This window comes from Diorhabda carinulata, chromosome 8, assembly GCF_026250575.1.
Source record: "Diorhabda carinulata isolate Delta chromosome 8, icDioCari1.1, whole genome shotgun sequence".
In the NCBI taxonomy this organism is placed as follows: Eukaryota; Metazoa; Arthropoda; class Insecta; order Coleoptera; family Chrysomelidae; genus Diorhabda; species Diorhabda carinulata.
The window spans coordinates 23225166-23242865 of record NC_079467.1 but is presented as its reverse complement, the minus strand read 5'-3'; the positions used below and the strand labels follow the sequence as shown (position 1 = coordinate 23242865).

The window sequence follows — 17700 nt, the reverse complement described above, 5'->3', positions numbered from 1 at the left end:
TCGAAATCGTGTGTATTTCAAATCGTTTCATTCGTTTCTTTTTTCGGAGAAACGCCACAGATAAATGTCACTTGAATGAACAAGCGGTATTGTTGCTTTTTGGCAGCTAAAAATCCACTTTAGAGTCGTCTAGTATGTCGAAAATTCATATCATGATTAAGTATGATTTTAACAGGATAAACCTACAGATATAAAACATATAAAAGTCGTTAGAGGAATTTTTCCACTGGATTTCATTCATGGTTCGATCATCTCCATTGACCTACACTGTCGCCGTATTTATAGCACGAGACTTTTTTGAAATTCTGACAAAATTCACTTCGAAATTTGAGAAAAGATTTTCAAATTGTATAAAGGTAGTTTGAAAAGATGTTTCCGGTGTTATTTGCATAGATTTATTGAGTATTTTGTATTTCTGATCAATTCCCAAATTTGTTTGGTGATATAATTTTCAAATGAACAAAATTCATTTATTATAGTATTTTTGCAAACAGTTATTATCATTTAGAATAATTATCAAATCGTATTTTTGTTTGTTTCAGTTGTTTCCATTAATTAAACCATCCCCTACAAAAAGCTCTGTAACCAACTGCTTCGCACTCCAAACAGGGGATTATAAATATTATAAACGTGCTTTGCTTGTATAACTTTAATTTGAAAAAAAAAAAATGAATGAATATATATATATATAAACCCACACGTCGGATTAACTTCGGTTTCAAGTACATTGAAAATCCTTTCTCACTGTTTAGGACCAAATTTATTTATATTTTGATTTCCATATAAGGGATTGTGTGCAGTATAAATTCTGTACGTTAATTCTTATAGCACTAGCACTAATTTATTTAAAAACACCAAATTCTTTACTGACTACCCTGCTGCTAGAGACTTTCTATATACTTACATCACTTTCTGGAATCTTCGATTTCCTGGAACTCTCTATTTTGTCGTAATCAAAACAGATAGACCTTCTTAAAAAATAGTAAGGAACCAATAGGAAACAAAATAGTTTAAACTAGTACGATAAAGAAAGGAACATGGACTCCTGAATTGTGAATTCGGATAAACATTTTGTAACTTCTACGGATTAAGCTAGAGTTTAGAATCCAAGTATAGATTCCGAATCTATGTATGCAGATTGCTTTATTTAGCAATCACTAATCATCATCATCATTTAGCAGCCGTTCTGCTTTGACTTAGGTATCTTGGATCCTTTTGTCGTTCAGAAAAATGTACATTTCTTTTTTATATAATAGATTATTATAAAAGAAAAAACACAACCCCCTGTATTTCAACATTTATTTGCTCTGAAATATATATAATGAAAATATGGAAGTATCTTGAATACGACACACATTTATAATATCGAGTTACATTTTAATTATTGTTAAATAATAAATTTGACTCGATGAACAAACTTTTAAAACGCTAATTAATTATTTTCGATATCAAAGCAACGAAGAAATATAAATGTATCCATCTGAATTTATCAAATCTGGGTTATGCTCTTGAAAAACAATTCATCTTAAAATCCAACCTTATTGCCAAGTTTTGGTTCTATAAATATTCACTTTCTAGTCTGTTCTTAGATGTAGTAACCTTAATTTAAAACTTTCTGCCTAGTCACTATAACTAAACACCGTTTGTTTCGCTAGCTATTTCATTTTATTTCATCCCCAAATCCTTAAATTTAATTCAATTATTTATCGGGTGGCGGAATCACACACCGAGCAAACGCTACTCAAGAAAAATTAGAAATCATTCAAATACTCGTGTAGGATGTTTATAGCACTTGTGGAAATGCCGATCTGAGCTGCAATTTCTTTTATATTTAGGCGCAGGTCACTTTGAACAATTTTTTCTACTGATTTAATGTTTTTTGGAGTCACAGGACCTCCTGCACAAGGGTCAACTTCTAGTGATTTCCGTCCCCAACGAAACAACTTAGACCAATTTGTTTTGGAGTTAATTGAGAGGTCGTTCGAGCTCTATACGACGAGTACTCATGGAGTATATTTGGAGTACAAATTTACTAACATCGATTCAATAACATAAATATATTTTATTTACATATTTCATAGAATAAAAAAGTGATGAGGCCCATTATATTTCAACAAATAATATAATTGTTAATATGGTAAATAAAAAACCCTCATCTCTTATTCTGTTGTCCGTTTGTATCAAATATATCGATCTATAGACGGCAGTAAATAACTTAATAACAATTCATCATCAGGTATAGCACATACCGTGGTATTGGAAGATATCAAGTTTGAAATCTTAATTGCCTCTTGAGGCCAGTATGACTCCTCTAATAACTCTATCTGAATTATAGAAAGTATGTTTCGTAGGCCAGCTCAAGAACGTACAATTTCGAAAAAAAATCAATGCCCGTTCAAAAAATATTTAACTAAACCACTTTTTCAAAGATCGTTTTCATTTTCGGGGAACCCAAAAGACAGCCAGAGAGACTTTAGGGTTGATTAGTACGAGCAATCCAGATCTAGTATTGTCATTGTTCACTTGAAGACCTGAGACTTTTGGTATGGAATATGGTCATGATATTTTTCTTTGCATACCGTTTTACAAATATTGTAGTACCCCAATAACCTCATTGAACTAACAAGTTTGTCCACTTTCAACATTTTTCCATCTGTTTTTGATATCAGAGAACTTCTTGACACTTGCTTGTACTTAACTGACTTGATACGATTTTCAAATCGCTTTTATCACTAGTAAACATTCTCCAAAGTTACTACATTACCTCCATAGACAAATTTTGATAGCTTTCGAGCTTCCTTCGCTCTTTTTAGTCATAAAACAAAAAATTGTTTATTCACTTAGAAAGTTCTGATAGTTGTTTTACCTTAACTGACTCATTTCCATTTTTGGAGATTTTGGAAGATGGTTGTGAGGCGTATGCAATTACAACTGAGAGATTTAAGAAACTCTACATCAAGAAAGTGTGAACAGAAAAAAATCCGTAGATTTGTTCATTGTCGATATCTGATTGAAGATTGAGAACAACTTCGCCTAAAACATTGACTAAGTTACTAAGACCCATCTAATGGGGTTCCTACATTAAATCGTTTTGAAATCCAAACGTATTAAATGTAAACGTACTGTTTATATAATAATTTATAACGAATTAGTTACTCATTCACTTATCCAAAGAATCATGGAAATTAAATTTGAATTTACAATATTTTTTTTTCTGATTCTCATTTTTAATATCGATTTTTAGTTTGTAACTGTTTGTCATCGTAACTGGCCTAAATCATAACATTAATAACAGAATTATTTTATGGGAATTCGGTCGTAGAATTGAACAACCGACATAAATATTATTCGTTATCTGTAACTTACGGTTGTGAGAAGGTTATTACCATAGTTATCACAGAAAAACATTAGTTTTCCGATATTGGTGACAATACTCTTTTTTACTTTCCATTCTAGTAATTATTCATAACCTTTTTAATCTTTATTTTGAGGTACTATACTCCACAGACGCTGGTACCTTATTCTGAACGTTGATTGAGAAAACAGTATTGCTAGAGATGGTCATATTATTGTAAATCATAATCTCATTCTCCCCAATTGAGCTTTGAAGTTTACAAAAGTTTCTACAACTGCTCTGAGTAATCTGCAAAACTCTGTATTTGAACTAAACCATTCGCTAATGTTCTATGAGCGGTCTCAGTATTTTATTGTTGATTGGGGACTATATTACTAATAGTTTCCATCTACCTGGTCCGTCAAGGAACTCTTGACGAGCGCGTCTACGTGGGCATGAAGAGATTGATCGGTGTCGAGACGGCTCATGGCTTAACGCCTCCGGATCCCAAGGCTGCTTCGATCTCCACCGCTCCTCAACACTGGGCTTCTAGCCCAGAGGCCTATTTATATAGCCCAACGAGTTGGATCTAGAAACCGTTAAACTGTATGCCCAGTAAAACTCTATGCTAGTTACGCGAAATCGGAGGGATGTTTCATAGATGCGGAACTATGTCACCACAGTTTGTATCTCTTCTACTGGTTATGAATCATATCGTATAAAGGTGAAAGCGACTCATTGATTTTGCAAAAGACATCGACCTTTGGAAATTTCAAGTGAAGCACGACGGGCCTTGGTTGTCCACTATACTACTATGAGCCCACCTAATTTTCCTTTTGGGACTTTAAGGTAAATCAAATTTTCTTCATCTACTGAACGATGGCGTCCAGCAAGTCATCTGTAAAACCCAGTACTTAAATAAACCTTTTGTTAATGTACTACTAGTCGAAATTCAACAAGTCTGACCGCCATTTCGAGAGCCAGATTAAATTGTGTACATGAAATGGCGTCGCATCAAACAATGTATCATAAAAGTTATTCTACACCTTATAAACTTACTCGATGCTTTTATTGAAAAAATGTTGAAATTTTAGTTTGGAAAAACGAAGGATTTGACAACAATGTAAATTCCGAAATCCTTACAAACCAGATACGGAATTCCATCGTTAAGTTTCTAGTTAATTTATTACCATTTCCAAAGCATATTTTATAATATACCTATTTGTTTATATTAGGGTGAAGAATAAGCTCGTAATGATTGTTATTTAGCATTAATAAATCGAATTCACGGCCTCATTAGATTTCTTAAAGAAAAAGATTTATTCGTTGGGTAGGTCTTGTAGGATATAACGATCATGATACAAAAGGGATACTTTGAAGGTTGGATAAGTTATGGAGATTGATGGTACAAATCTAAAAGAATGGTTGGAGGTTATACTCGGCACGTTTTGAATTTAAAACAGGATAAGATATAATCTAGCAGGTTTAAGTTGTTTTAACGCCAGCCGTTTAAATAACTTTTAGATCAAAGTATGAACGTTAGTTAATTCTCAAACCGCGTTTGAGGCTAATAAAACAGAAATTATTTCAATCCTAGTGCACGTGTATTAAAAAAAAATTGTTTAGCTAGAAAAACCGGTCTCAGACACACACTTATATAAAAATAAGTAGCTACAAGTCCACCTAATAATATTTAATTATTGAATAGGTGCTAATAGCACTTGGTGTAGTGGTATAACATTGCAGGTCATGTTTTTATTGCGTTGATGGTACACTTTAATAACTGTCTCGTTTGATACGCATGAGCAGTAAAATAATTTACCGTTTCTACGCATTAGTGCCGCTGGCTGTCAAGTCTAAAAACCAATTTTATCGATATCACGGTCCATTATGCAAAGCTACGTCATTGATGTATTTACTAGTCATAATATTAGCGCAAATCCATTTCTTATCGCTTAATAATCTACATGCAGGTGATTGATACCCGTGAAGATGCATTAAAGAGCAGGCAATACACAAAAGACAATGAGTGTAAATTGAAAACAGATTGGATTCGAACAATATTTAACATAGGCGTGGTACATGAATTTAAATCTAAATGTTAGTTTTAAAACGACAACATAAACTGAATTAAAACGTTATATCAATCCAGCCTCAATGTTTTACATTATCTTTATCTAACCTCACAGTCTTACAACGTTGACAACTAATTTTATAAATCTTTGTAATGTAATTGAATAGTTCTAAAGTCTTCTTCACATTTCTAACCTCAAATAACTTCTGCGTTTGTACCAGTGACCCCACAGTTAAATTTGGAACTTGAACATACTAGTTTTTGGAGGACATATTTGTAATATAGTAACAAATACTCATATAATTGAACCATTTTAGTTAAACATTAAGCCGGTACCAAACGATGCTTCTAATATTGGACGCTGATATGATTGGACGCATCGTATGGTCGTAGTGCGCATGTCATTCGACGAATGTTCTCCTTTCAACGTTGGCCATAGAAAGTCGTGAGAATGCTACGTGTTTAATATGAAAAACCAAAGTTGTCAGTGTCACGCAGTTTATTTTAAAAGAATTTATATCTGGCGTATGCTGTTCATCATTTTTGTTGATACGTTTTTTATTTCTTTAACACGTTGAGCTCCAGTACGGTCCATAGGCCCCAACTGCCCTGAGCTGTCCTATGGACCGAACGACGTATTTTATTTCGAACCTTCTCCGCGGCTCAAGGAACTATATTAAAATGTGTTTTACAGTTTGGTTGAACTGTCCTTGGTCCTTGAAATATTACCTTACACTTGGTCCTTTTGTTTTTTTCAAGATTTTTATACTGTACCCTACACAATCTTTGCTTACCTTGTGACTTGGACCTTCTTTCTTCACTAGGCAATGGGTTGTTTGGTTTCGGCGTCTCTTAATCATCAGCAGCCTTAGTTTCTTTCGTCGATAACTTCTTTGCTACCAACACTGATTTGAGAATCAGTGATTGTTATATTCTTTTTTGTTATTCTTTTATAAAGTTTATTGGCATTTTACCATGTCTGTACCAAATAACAGCTCAATAGCAATTTTCCTATACCTCTTCAACGTCCTTCTCAAAGAAGTGTTGTAGCTTGGCATTTGATCAGACAGATCTACATTCATTTCTGATCGTCTGTCAATGCTTATTGTTTCATCAGCATACTTTGTAGAAAGCATCATTATTCTTCCATTTTCGTATTGTTATTCCTTTATCGTTTTCTTTGCTAGTACAGCTTCTTTTGAACAATGTCTTTCTGGCTAACTCCAAACTTGTATAATACACACAAAAAACATCATTTTTTGCACTTGCACACCCCATATGAACCCTGGGGAAACTTTATCAATTTTGGTTGGGGCTCAACGTGTTAAGAAAGTTTAGGTACGGTTCCAGCCTTCGGAAAAGTTCATTTTTCGACCATTTTCAATTATCAACTACCTCAATAAAACAAAATTTCTCCGCCATCCGACTGAAAGAGGCTTGGTAAAGGTTGCCTTTCTTTTATATCCTCTCCAATATACTTCGTAGCACGTTTCAGGACAAAGCAACATAACAACGTCTTTCTACCTTCCACGCTATTTCATGACACATCTTGAACGATACTCGAACTACGCCGCTAGATGTTTGGCACTACTTCGACAAGTTTAATTTAACACTTTGTAGTCGCTTGAGTTTTACGACAACTTTGGCTTATTGAAACTTCATTTAATAAACGAATTTTATGTATTTAATTGAACTGTTATTATTTTATTACTCCTTCACAATTTTATATTGAAACTTCCACATTCCAATACTGTGTAGTTTTATGTTTTCTGGGACATTAACAAAAACTTATAAATCAAATACTTCAGCTCGGTCTTAAAATGACACACCCTTCTAGGAATGTCAAGTATTTTTCTATAACATGAATTTGTCTACCAGCGATGGAAACTGCATTATAAATTCAATTCCCTTTATGTAAAGGCATCAACTTAAGAGCTTAAGGAATTTGCTTTGCGGCAGCTTGCGATTTTGTACTTTTTATTATTTTTAAGTTGTTTTTGATCTGTGCGTGACGGTTTGTTGTATACAACGACTTCGTCAAGTGTTGGCGGAGTTCCAATTTTTACTGTCGGTCGTTCTATTATTGTAAGCGAATAATTGCAAGTTTAGAAATATACAGGGTTTCACCATTCACCGAAGAAAGCATATAATGAAAAATTACACGATAAAAACGGTTGTGTTCATTTATTAACATTAATTTAATACTGTCACAAATTAATTTGATGAATGGTACTCGTATTAACGGGCAAGGTTAAAGTGATCGGATTTCGAAGCAGTAAAATCGTTCATTTTACTATCTATCAAATAAGTTTATCACAAATAAATAATTTGTATGGCAAACAACAGAAAACGTAAAGACAGATATTCCTATTGCGCATGTTTGTGACAAATTTAAAGTTAAACAAAAAGAAATAACTATAAGCTTCCACTGTCGGTAAAAAAAGATAGAATGTATACAGACAAGTGACGTATTGTAAGTATGGGTTCCTAGTGACAATAAAAAAGGATAGAATGTATAATGACAGGTGACGTACTGTAAGTCTGTGTTTTAACCATGAACAGTTATTAACGTCAAACAATAAGGATGTACATAATGTTTATTTTGTAATTATGTTCTTATTTTAAATAAACGTTTCATTATTATTTATATACAGTCGATAACATAAACACTGTCAAACGTTGCAACAAGGACGGCATTCCATCTTATTAATAGCAAAGCTGAAAAAAATTTAGTTCAACAAGACGTATTGATAAGATATATATTTTGTCTTGTTTATGTTGATTCTAATATAATATATTTCGATAATATGATTCTAAAAAGGCTAATTACTATTATCGCCCAAATTGTTACCCCTCATAAATTATAAAAATGGAAAATAATTGAAATGAACAACGTGAATAGAATCATCCTGTAATAGCTGCAAATCTTTCTGTCTTCTACTTCGCGAGTTAATTTGAAGCCGACGAGAATGCTCTTCAAAAATATTTACTAGGAAATTTCAATGGTATGCAACAACAAATTGGGCGTGTCCAAAGTTGTCCCGCTTGAGTTGAAAAAATTACGATATTTGACATAAAAAATTACGTGTTAAATGAGAATGAGGTGTTTTTAACATTAATTTCACTTAATTATATATTTAATTTATTGTGGATGTGCGAAGAAATCTTACTAACTTGTCAACAAGAATGCACATCAAATGAATTTCAAGTTTGAAATGATACGTAAAATATTTTGTTTAATTTTCTCTTTACAAAATATTTTTATCAAAGTCCAAACTCAAGGTTCACTGATTAGTCAATCCAAACCATCCTTATTACGGTGTTTTGTATAATTTGATATATTAATTGGTGCACGTGCACCCCAGAATACAATTCTGCATATTATCAATGTCGATTGCTCAAAAAAAACCTTTCGTACTGGATAAGGTTTGTAGGTTACATCTTGCATCTAAGTTACAAGTTATAAACTTCGAAATGGCAGGCAAGACAACAGAAAGTTTTTATTTGGTGAGATATGGAAAGAAGCGCATACAAAAGAATTTCAGTAGTAATTAAAGTCAACCTTAATCTCGTAAATCGGTTTTAAATTGTATTGAAATTCATGTCTGCAGCTATTTTGAACAGGAATTATCTATAATATAATGTGCCAACTATTTTGTATAAAATATTGATTGATGGCTCAAACATTATTGATAGCGCCGAAATACCCTTTGGACTACTGAATGAAGGTACTCAACGGAGCCTAAAAAAAGATGTTAGGAAGTACAAGGAGCAATTCTCAAGAAAAAACTCGCGAAAATTAACATTAGAAGACTAAATATATTATATGAACCAAATAAAAAGGAATAAATCTCTGATTAAGATTTCACTTACTTAATGCTTTGGACTTTTCCAACTTTTATCGATCTTACGGATGTGTGCATCAATTAAGCATGTGATTAACTAAGAAAAACACATTTGTTTGCAAGAAATCGATTTTTTCATCAGTGCAATCTCCTTACAGTGCAATGCAATCATTCCAAAGCTTCTCTAACTTCTCGATGACGAGCTTGTAGAGAAAGATTTGTCTTTTGCCTCAAAGTAGGCAATTGCTTCTTCATTTGAGCTGAACGGCTCGCGGACGAGAATTTTTTTGAGATGAGCCAGATCTAGAATACCATCGTTGCCATCGACTTGTGAATCGTTGCATTCTCTAGGTTGAAGCAGTGCTTTTTTCTTCGATATTTGAGGCCGTTTTTCCTTGATTTTCGCATTCAAACAATCCAAGCGTTCGCTATTGATTGTCTATCCCATTTGGAGATAGTCGATGAAGAATATTTCACGCGCATTCCAAAGTACTGAAGCCATAACCTTCCCAGCTGACTGTTGTGCCTTTGGATGCTTCGGAGGAGGTTCACCGGCTACAGTCCATTCAGATGATGATAGTTTTGATTACGGACTGAAGTGATGAATCCATTGTCGTATATAGACGCAAAAAATCTGATTTATTATGTGTAAACATGGCCAAACACTGCACACACTCCAGTTTGCACACAAAAAAAATGAATTTCACATATGTAATTTGAAGTGGCTTTGCCATATTTAATATTGATGGTTTTCCTAAATGTAATTTTGTCAAAAAATGGATTCTTCGGAATTTATTTGAAAAAAAAGTGGCATATACGGCATTTTAATCTTATTTTATCAAAAAATGTCTTTTCCCGGTCTAGAAACGCTTTTCCCGGAATTTATTTTGACCAAATAAATTTCAACAAAACGGGGTTTTCTAAGTTTTTAAATTTATTTTGTAAAGAAATGTTTTTCCTAATCTTTTTCAGAACTTATTTGTATGGTAAGCGGATTTTATAAATTCAGTTTGGACATCGACTGGCTTTAACAAATTTAATTTCCACCGAAAAAGGAATTTATAAATTTATTTAGACAAAACATTTCCCGCATTCTATTTATACATAAATTTAATTTTGTTAACAAATAACTTTCCTATAAGTAATTTTTTCAAAAAATGACTATGTCATAAATTATCTGGATAAAAAAACGCTTGTCCGGTTTTCATTTAAACAAAAATGGATTTTTCATATTCATTTTATCAAATATCGTTCTCTGAAATCTATTTTTGACAAAAAAACACTTTTCGCAGAATTTATTTCAACCAAAAGAGGCTTCTGCAAATTCAATTTGGTCAAAAATGGCTTTCCCAAATGATCTTTCAAATTTCTTTTATTTCTAGTAGCGGGTTTTCCAATAAGAGGTGTTATTTTGATATTCAAAGAAAAATGCCATTTTTTGAGATAAATGATCGGGTGTTTATTTCATTATAAAGAGGAAGGTATGCCGTTAATAATGGAACACAACATCAGCCAAATGGCCACCACGACTGCGCTTACAGAACCATATCCTTTTCATGAAATTTTCCGTAACCAAACCGCAAAGCGGCTGCCCTATGTTCTCGATAACCTCACGAATTCCATCTTTGAGGTCTTGAATCGCTGGACAGTTGGCGTAGACCTTATCTTTCACGTGACCCCAAAGGAAAAAGTCGCAAGGTGTTAAATCACAAGATCTGGGTGGCCAATTGAGATAACACGGTCCGGAAATTTTTCCCGTAAAAGATCGATGGTTTCGTTGCTTGTGTGTCACGTAGCGCCGTCTTGTTGAAAGTAAACGTTGTCCAAATCTATACCATCCAATTCCGGCCATAAAAAATCATTAATCATCTTTCGATAGCGCAATCCATTCACCGTAACTGTTGCTCCAGCCTCATTTTCGAAAAAGTAAGGTCCAATGACACCGCCAGACCATAAACCGCACCAAACAATTACGCGTTGAGGATGGAGAGGATTTTCAACAATAACTCTTGGGTTTTCCGAGCCCCAGATTCGACAATTTTGTTTATTGACGTAACCACCAAGGTGGAAACGCATTTCAAGGACCCAATCAGCAAAGACACGACGTTGTTGATGATCGACCGGCTTGAGTTCTTGTGTTAACTGTCTTTATGCAAAATACTGTGTAATGACGTTTGTCGAATGGCTAATTCAAAAGAACGACGAGGAATGGACAAACCTGGGTTTTCTTCAACACTTTGGGCTACAGCAGCAATATTCTCAGTTTGTTCTTGGGCGACGTCCACCAATTTCTGTATTGCGGTCCGAGATGGTGCTTCACGTCGACCCAAAAATGTTTTAGTTTTACGAACCGTCTCTGCCAAACTTTCACCGTTTTTGACTTTTTTAGTGACTTTTAATAATTTCAATGCGTTGTTGAAGCGTGTATCGTTCCATTTTCATTAATGGCGTAGTTTCTACTTGTCAAATGTCAAAAAATGACAGCTTCAAAAGTGACATTTACCGAAATAGCGGGCTGTTCAAAATAACACCTCTTATTGGAAAACCCTTTATTAAAAGAATTTGTTTTCTCCAAATCTAGTTTTGACAAAACGCTTCTACAGCTTCTACATATCCAGATCTAATCATCAGATCGTTTATCAGAAGTTTCGAATTAAGGTTGATTGCGCTAATATTTTTAAAATTTCAAACTAATTTTATTTCCTGATTAATGAACTGATTTCATATCATTATTTCAATTTGTAGGAACAGCTTTGACCTGTATCAAAAAATATTGCGAATATTGATGTAAAATAGTTTCTAAAATGGTAAAATTTCACTTTCTATTGCAGACGCCATGTGTGTACCCGACATTCTGAAAAACCAGTTAAATCCAAACAACCTTATTGTAAACCTACATTCAAAAACTATGTGATACGATGCCAAGGCAACCAAATTTGTAAGGGTGTGAGGTGAGACAACGATATAAGTATTTTTTAGTATAATTAAAACCCGTAAGTTGTTTTATTTCTTATCAAATTAACAAAATATTTTATTTTGACGCAATAATCAAAAAATCCGGTTCATCATCTTGTTTGTATCTACCCATTGACATCAATAGATGTTTTATTTTTTATTCTAGATTAGTTTATGAGACACATTATAAAGATGTAGTTACAACAAAAAGTTCTAGCGATATGGTTTTTACGTGCTGCCCAGGATGGACCCAAGCTACCAACAAAAGTAACGGATGTAACAAAGGTAGGATCTTGATAAACAATTCAAATAGTTAGTTGAATATTTTCGTACAAATATAGCATGAATATTGTTATTATATTCATAATGATGCATCTTCTCAACTCTTCTTTTATTTTCATAACACATCCTATCATTACAATCAAGTAAATGTCATAGAAGTGACGTAATTGCAGCTACTGACTAAAACCAGTAACATGAACTCTTTCTTTTCGAGGGATGAATTAATAAACATTGTCTCTTACGTACTTCATTTATTTACACAATATACAATACACTTAACTAATTTACTTATAGATATCACTTAAACAATTTCTACGATTACTTTTAATAATTCGTTCATTTAAAACTAAATAACTGCACTACATAAACATATTTATATACCACAAATAGAATTATACAAAGTTCAAGAACGAAAAGAAATAAATAAATAGGCTTTCCTTGAAATTATTTAGAAGAAATACTGTAAATTAACCGCCTTCGATAATAAAAAATTCATCAAAGGCACATCTCCCATTTATAAAAAACAAATGAATTCGCCGAATTTTAAAATTCCACTGTAGCTGAACAGGGCCGGCCTAAGGACCCATTTCGCGAGTTTGTTCGTAACAATATGAATAAGTAAAACAAAACGCAGGTGTGAACTAAAACGTACGTCAAAATTTAAGCCACGAACTTACATCGTCGGTGTTGCAGGTTTTCTGCGGTTTCCCTACAACCTGTTGAACAGGTTCCCTATCAAAATGGCCGACGATACGAAATAACGCAGAAGCGGCAAATTTAAAAACTCCAAAAACCAAAAAGAAACTCAAACCGAGAAGAATAGTTTTTGCTTGCAAGCTCTCTTTTCGTTTTGTTCTAGCCAAAAATTCTAAATCTCCGCTTTTCCTCCTCTAGAAAAGTTAGCAAACACAACCCCGGAACCAGAGGATCAATTCCTAATAATAATTATCATTTCCACAAGTAATAAATTGTCATGAATAAAAGTAGCTACTACGCAATGTAATATTTGAAAGTGTTTTATGATGTAAGTATCCCTAGATAGCAGCGCCGCGCCATATCAATTCCATGAACTTGAAATTTGTACAACATTAGAACCACGCCGCTCTGTAGAAATTGGTTTCGGTTTCATGACCTAAATGTAAGACCGCGACTTTAAAGTGCACGCGATACCTCATTTAAATGTCAAATTTTAATAATAACACTAGTTTACATGGTTTTCATACCTCATCTGAAAGGTATTCTAGAGAATGTCTCATAAATAATTACATATTACCCGACAACGAAAACAGTATTCTTTATAAAACCGTTAAAACTAACGTACTTGTCAAATTCATGTAATTTTGACAGATGACATCAAAAGTATGGCGGAAACTAACAATACAAACATCGTACACTCATACACTACGGCGACTTTTACGATTATTTACAGTTTTTTGTATTCTACCGAACATAATATTTACGAGTAATTTTATGAGGTCGTTAAAGGCAATTTCTTGTCATGAAAAAATATTATAAACAAAAAGAATAGCTTGCTATGTGATTTATTACTTGTTCACGACAAAAAATATTCTTTAAAAAGAAGAAGAATCTTCGTAAAGAAGATAAACCGGGTATCTAATACACAACTCATATATAATAGACCAATTGTGACATTGACAACGTAATAGAGCGGCATTCTTTTCAATTTTCATACAATTTTGTATCTATAAGAGGTTAACTAATAGTAATAAAAGACGAATTATTATACGGGTAGTAGGAGACGAGAAATATAAGTTTATAACTTCTCAAATTTCATTTGAGATTCATTTAACAGCAATAAGTGACCAATCTTACCTCTTTCTCTTTGATGACGAGTATTTATTTGAGCTCCATGGAGAATATCGATCAACAACTTTGGAAACAACAGTAATAAACAAAAGAGAAGAAGAAGAACTTAAAAGAAAGATAATGAGAACTATAACAGGCCCAAAAATAACACAAGAAGGAGAAAGAAGGGCAAATAAAAACGAAGAAATAGAGAGGGAAACTGGTGAAGGAGAATTTAGTGAGAAACATAAAAGCGCAGAGGCTCAACTGGGCCGGGCACATAATGAAAATAAAACCAATTGAAACAATCAAAAGAATAACGCAATGGAAACCATTGTGGCAAAGATAAGAGAAAAACTTGGAGAAACGAAATAGAGGAAGACTCGATATTGAAAACTGGAGACCAAAATGGCGGAACCGAAAAGAAATAACACAACAAAAGCTGCCAAAACAAACGACAAACTATAAAGAAAATAAAAACTAGAAAACGAGGAGTAATCCACCTCAAAAAAAGGATTGAAAGGCTTGATGATGATGATTCTCCATACCTACATCTTGTCCAATATTTAGCAAATTGTATCTCTTCAATCTTCCACATTGTTTAGATGAAAGTATATCTCCCGATTCACGTAATATTTGTTCTTCTATAAAATAATTTATAGAGTCACCTTCCAAAATAAATGTAGATCTATTATGACACCTTCCTATTCAAACCAGCCTCAAAAATTTCTCGTATATCTATCATAGAGGCGTTCACAGAACAAATCTGGTGTGTTATGTGGATGCTTTGCTTTGCTTCGAGCCTCTTTAGCGTTACGCAACAATCTTTGTTGTCAAATCGTGTTACGGGAATTGCTAATTTACCCAAAACGGGTTCTGTGTAGTACGCTACGTATAGTGATCGAAATAATATGGATAAATTTACGAGTTGTAGATAATATTGTTCTAATTCGTCAATTGTGTACAACGTATACATAACAATTTTTTGTTTTTCTTTCGTCAACTAAATGACAACTTTAGTGGAATACTCTGTTTCGATGCGTTCATGTGTTTCATAAACCAAACAACTTCCTTCGTTGTGCAATTAAAACTTTATACTATAATAAAATTTGAATAGAAATTACATACTTGGTCACTATTAAAACAAGTCAATAAATTTGATTATTGCACTCGGCTAGATAACTAACAAAAACTGAATTTACTATTAGTAGTATTAACTACAGGAACCTTTGATCTCTGTAAAATGAATAGTCCATATCTAATTGTACAAGAAATAAATATTTACCTTCATCACTATGTACGAGGGGAATTTTTGAAATTAGTACTACTTGCTCAAAAAGTTTCTTAATGCACCTTAATACTAGTCCAAGCGCTGTAGCCAAAATTTTACTAAAAACATTACATCAAAACCAAAAGTAGTGATTTTTGACACACAAGTGGTTTTTGAAGAAAATTTTAAAAAGCGAGCAGCCATGGAAAATGGAAAAACCACCGTTACCACTGGTATTTCGTCAATAACGTGGAAGAAATTGAGAAATTCGATCCACGTATTTAGAACGAGAAAATTCTCACTCTCTCTTCATGTTTTTTAGAAAAATAGTCAATTTTGGAGATACGTGGATCCGAATTGTTGTTTATCAGTAATGAACCCCTGGTGCGACAGTTGCGGCGCGCATGCTCAAGTTAATTCGGCTCTAACTGTGTGATTTAAGTTTACCGAAATCAGATCTTCATATTAATTGTTATAAAGTTGATTTTCCGATCATCCAAAATTGATATTTGTGAACTCGCTTCCCGATTCCGAAAACCTTTGAGCTTTGACATGCTTTGACAGTTAGAATCATTTATTTTTGACTTAACAGTATTCCAAAAAATTTCAAAAAAATCTTCTATTATTTATAGTTCCACATCGATTAAAATAAATTTCTTAAAAGTGTGAGACCGAAGATTATAAGATATTGGAATTTTCGAACTGGAAGATGTGTTAATTAAACTCAACCGATTTAAGTGTTCAGAAACTCAAAAGAAAGAAGGTTTTTCAGCGAGTGTTCTTAAACCAAAACGAACTCTGTAGCTATATTAGAACCTGAGATATAGATCTTTGAATGTAGAAAAATTGCCAAAAAGCTACAAAAATCCATAACTCCACCTTGAATGTCCGCGCCTAGCTCCTCTCCAACTCAACCGATTTAAGTGTTCAAAAACTCAAAAGGAAGAAGGTTTTTCAGCGAGTGTTCTTAAACCAAAACGAACTCTGTAGCTATATTAGAACCTGAGATATAGATCTTTGAATGTAGAAAAATTGCCAAAAACCTACAAAAATCCATAACTCCGCATTGAATGTCCGCGCCTAGCTCCTCTCCAACTAAACCGATTTAAGCGTTCAAAAACTCAAAAGAAAGAAGGTTTTTCAGCGAGTGTTCTTAAACCAAAACGAAGTTTCTATCTTGAATAGAACCTGAGATATTGCGGATAGAACGTGTGTATGTGAAAAACTCCCACAAGTAAATCGCATTTGAGTATAACTTGAGAATGGTGGAAATTAGATGAAATCTGATGGTGGATGGCTGATCTGTGCATCAATACCTTTCATTAAAAAAAAAAAATTAAGCAAATCGGTTGGGTAGAACGCCTGGAAGGACTCGGAATGGAAATCATCAATTTTTTTAATATGTATATAAAGATTAACCAACACTCAGGCTATTCCGAAGCAATTTGTTTTATTCTCGAATTTACTGAATGGAGATTTACAAAATTTCAAATGGTGGAGAGGTGCAAATTCGTAGTTTCCCGAGAAGTTGATGTTTGAGTAGATATCGTAGGAAATCATAGAGTTGCACCTGTTTTTTTAGAGACTAATTCAACTTGTGAGAATTATCTGCAGATGCTGCCAAATCCAATAGAACCTGAATTTCATCAGGTAGATACTTAATTGACGAATTTCAATGCCATAACTAACTTGATTACGAGACCTCACACTAAACTGTTGTCAAAATCTCGTCTTGTTCGGAGAACCAAATCGAGATCGAGACTAGAAGATTCACGAGCTTGTGTTAAACCCTAATTCAATTGTACTAAACATTTGATTCAGAATATGAATGAAGTTATCACTAGACAAAGTAAAAAAACAATTCATCGGGAAAATTTGTCATTTCCTTTCAATGCACTCCACGCCACTGACTTTATTAGTCTACAAATCACTTGCGGCCGCCTAAAGACAGACACACCATACTACAAGATGATTTACTTAGCTTCGGGTTTCATAAAAAAAAGATTTCGGCAAAAACTCCCCGATATTATTCGATACTGACTACTTATTCTTTTTGTCGCTGAAGGCGGGCTCCACTTGTTACTTTTTAATACGAAGATGATTTAGTCCGATAGCATTAAGCGAGCAATACTGT

At 33.5% G+C, this 17700-nt stretch overlaps 1 protein-coding gene across 1 annotated transcript in view; it reads left to right on the top strand.

Moving 5' to 3' along the window:
- The window catches only part of LOC130896952 (epidermal growth factor-like protein 8), a 64920-nt gene that overhangs the window by 40344 nt on the left and 6876 nt on the right, over positions 1-17700 (top strand). The window contains exons 2-3 of the mRNA XM_057805378.1: positions 12085-12204; positions 12375-12493. Coding sequence (XP_057661361.1) covers positions 12085-12204; positions 12375-12493 — 239 coding nt within the window. The remainder of the gene's footprint in view (positions 1-12084; positions 12205-12374; positions 12494-17700) is intronic.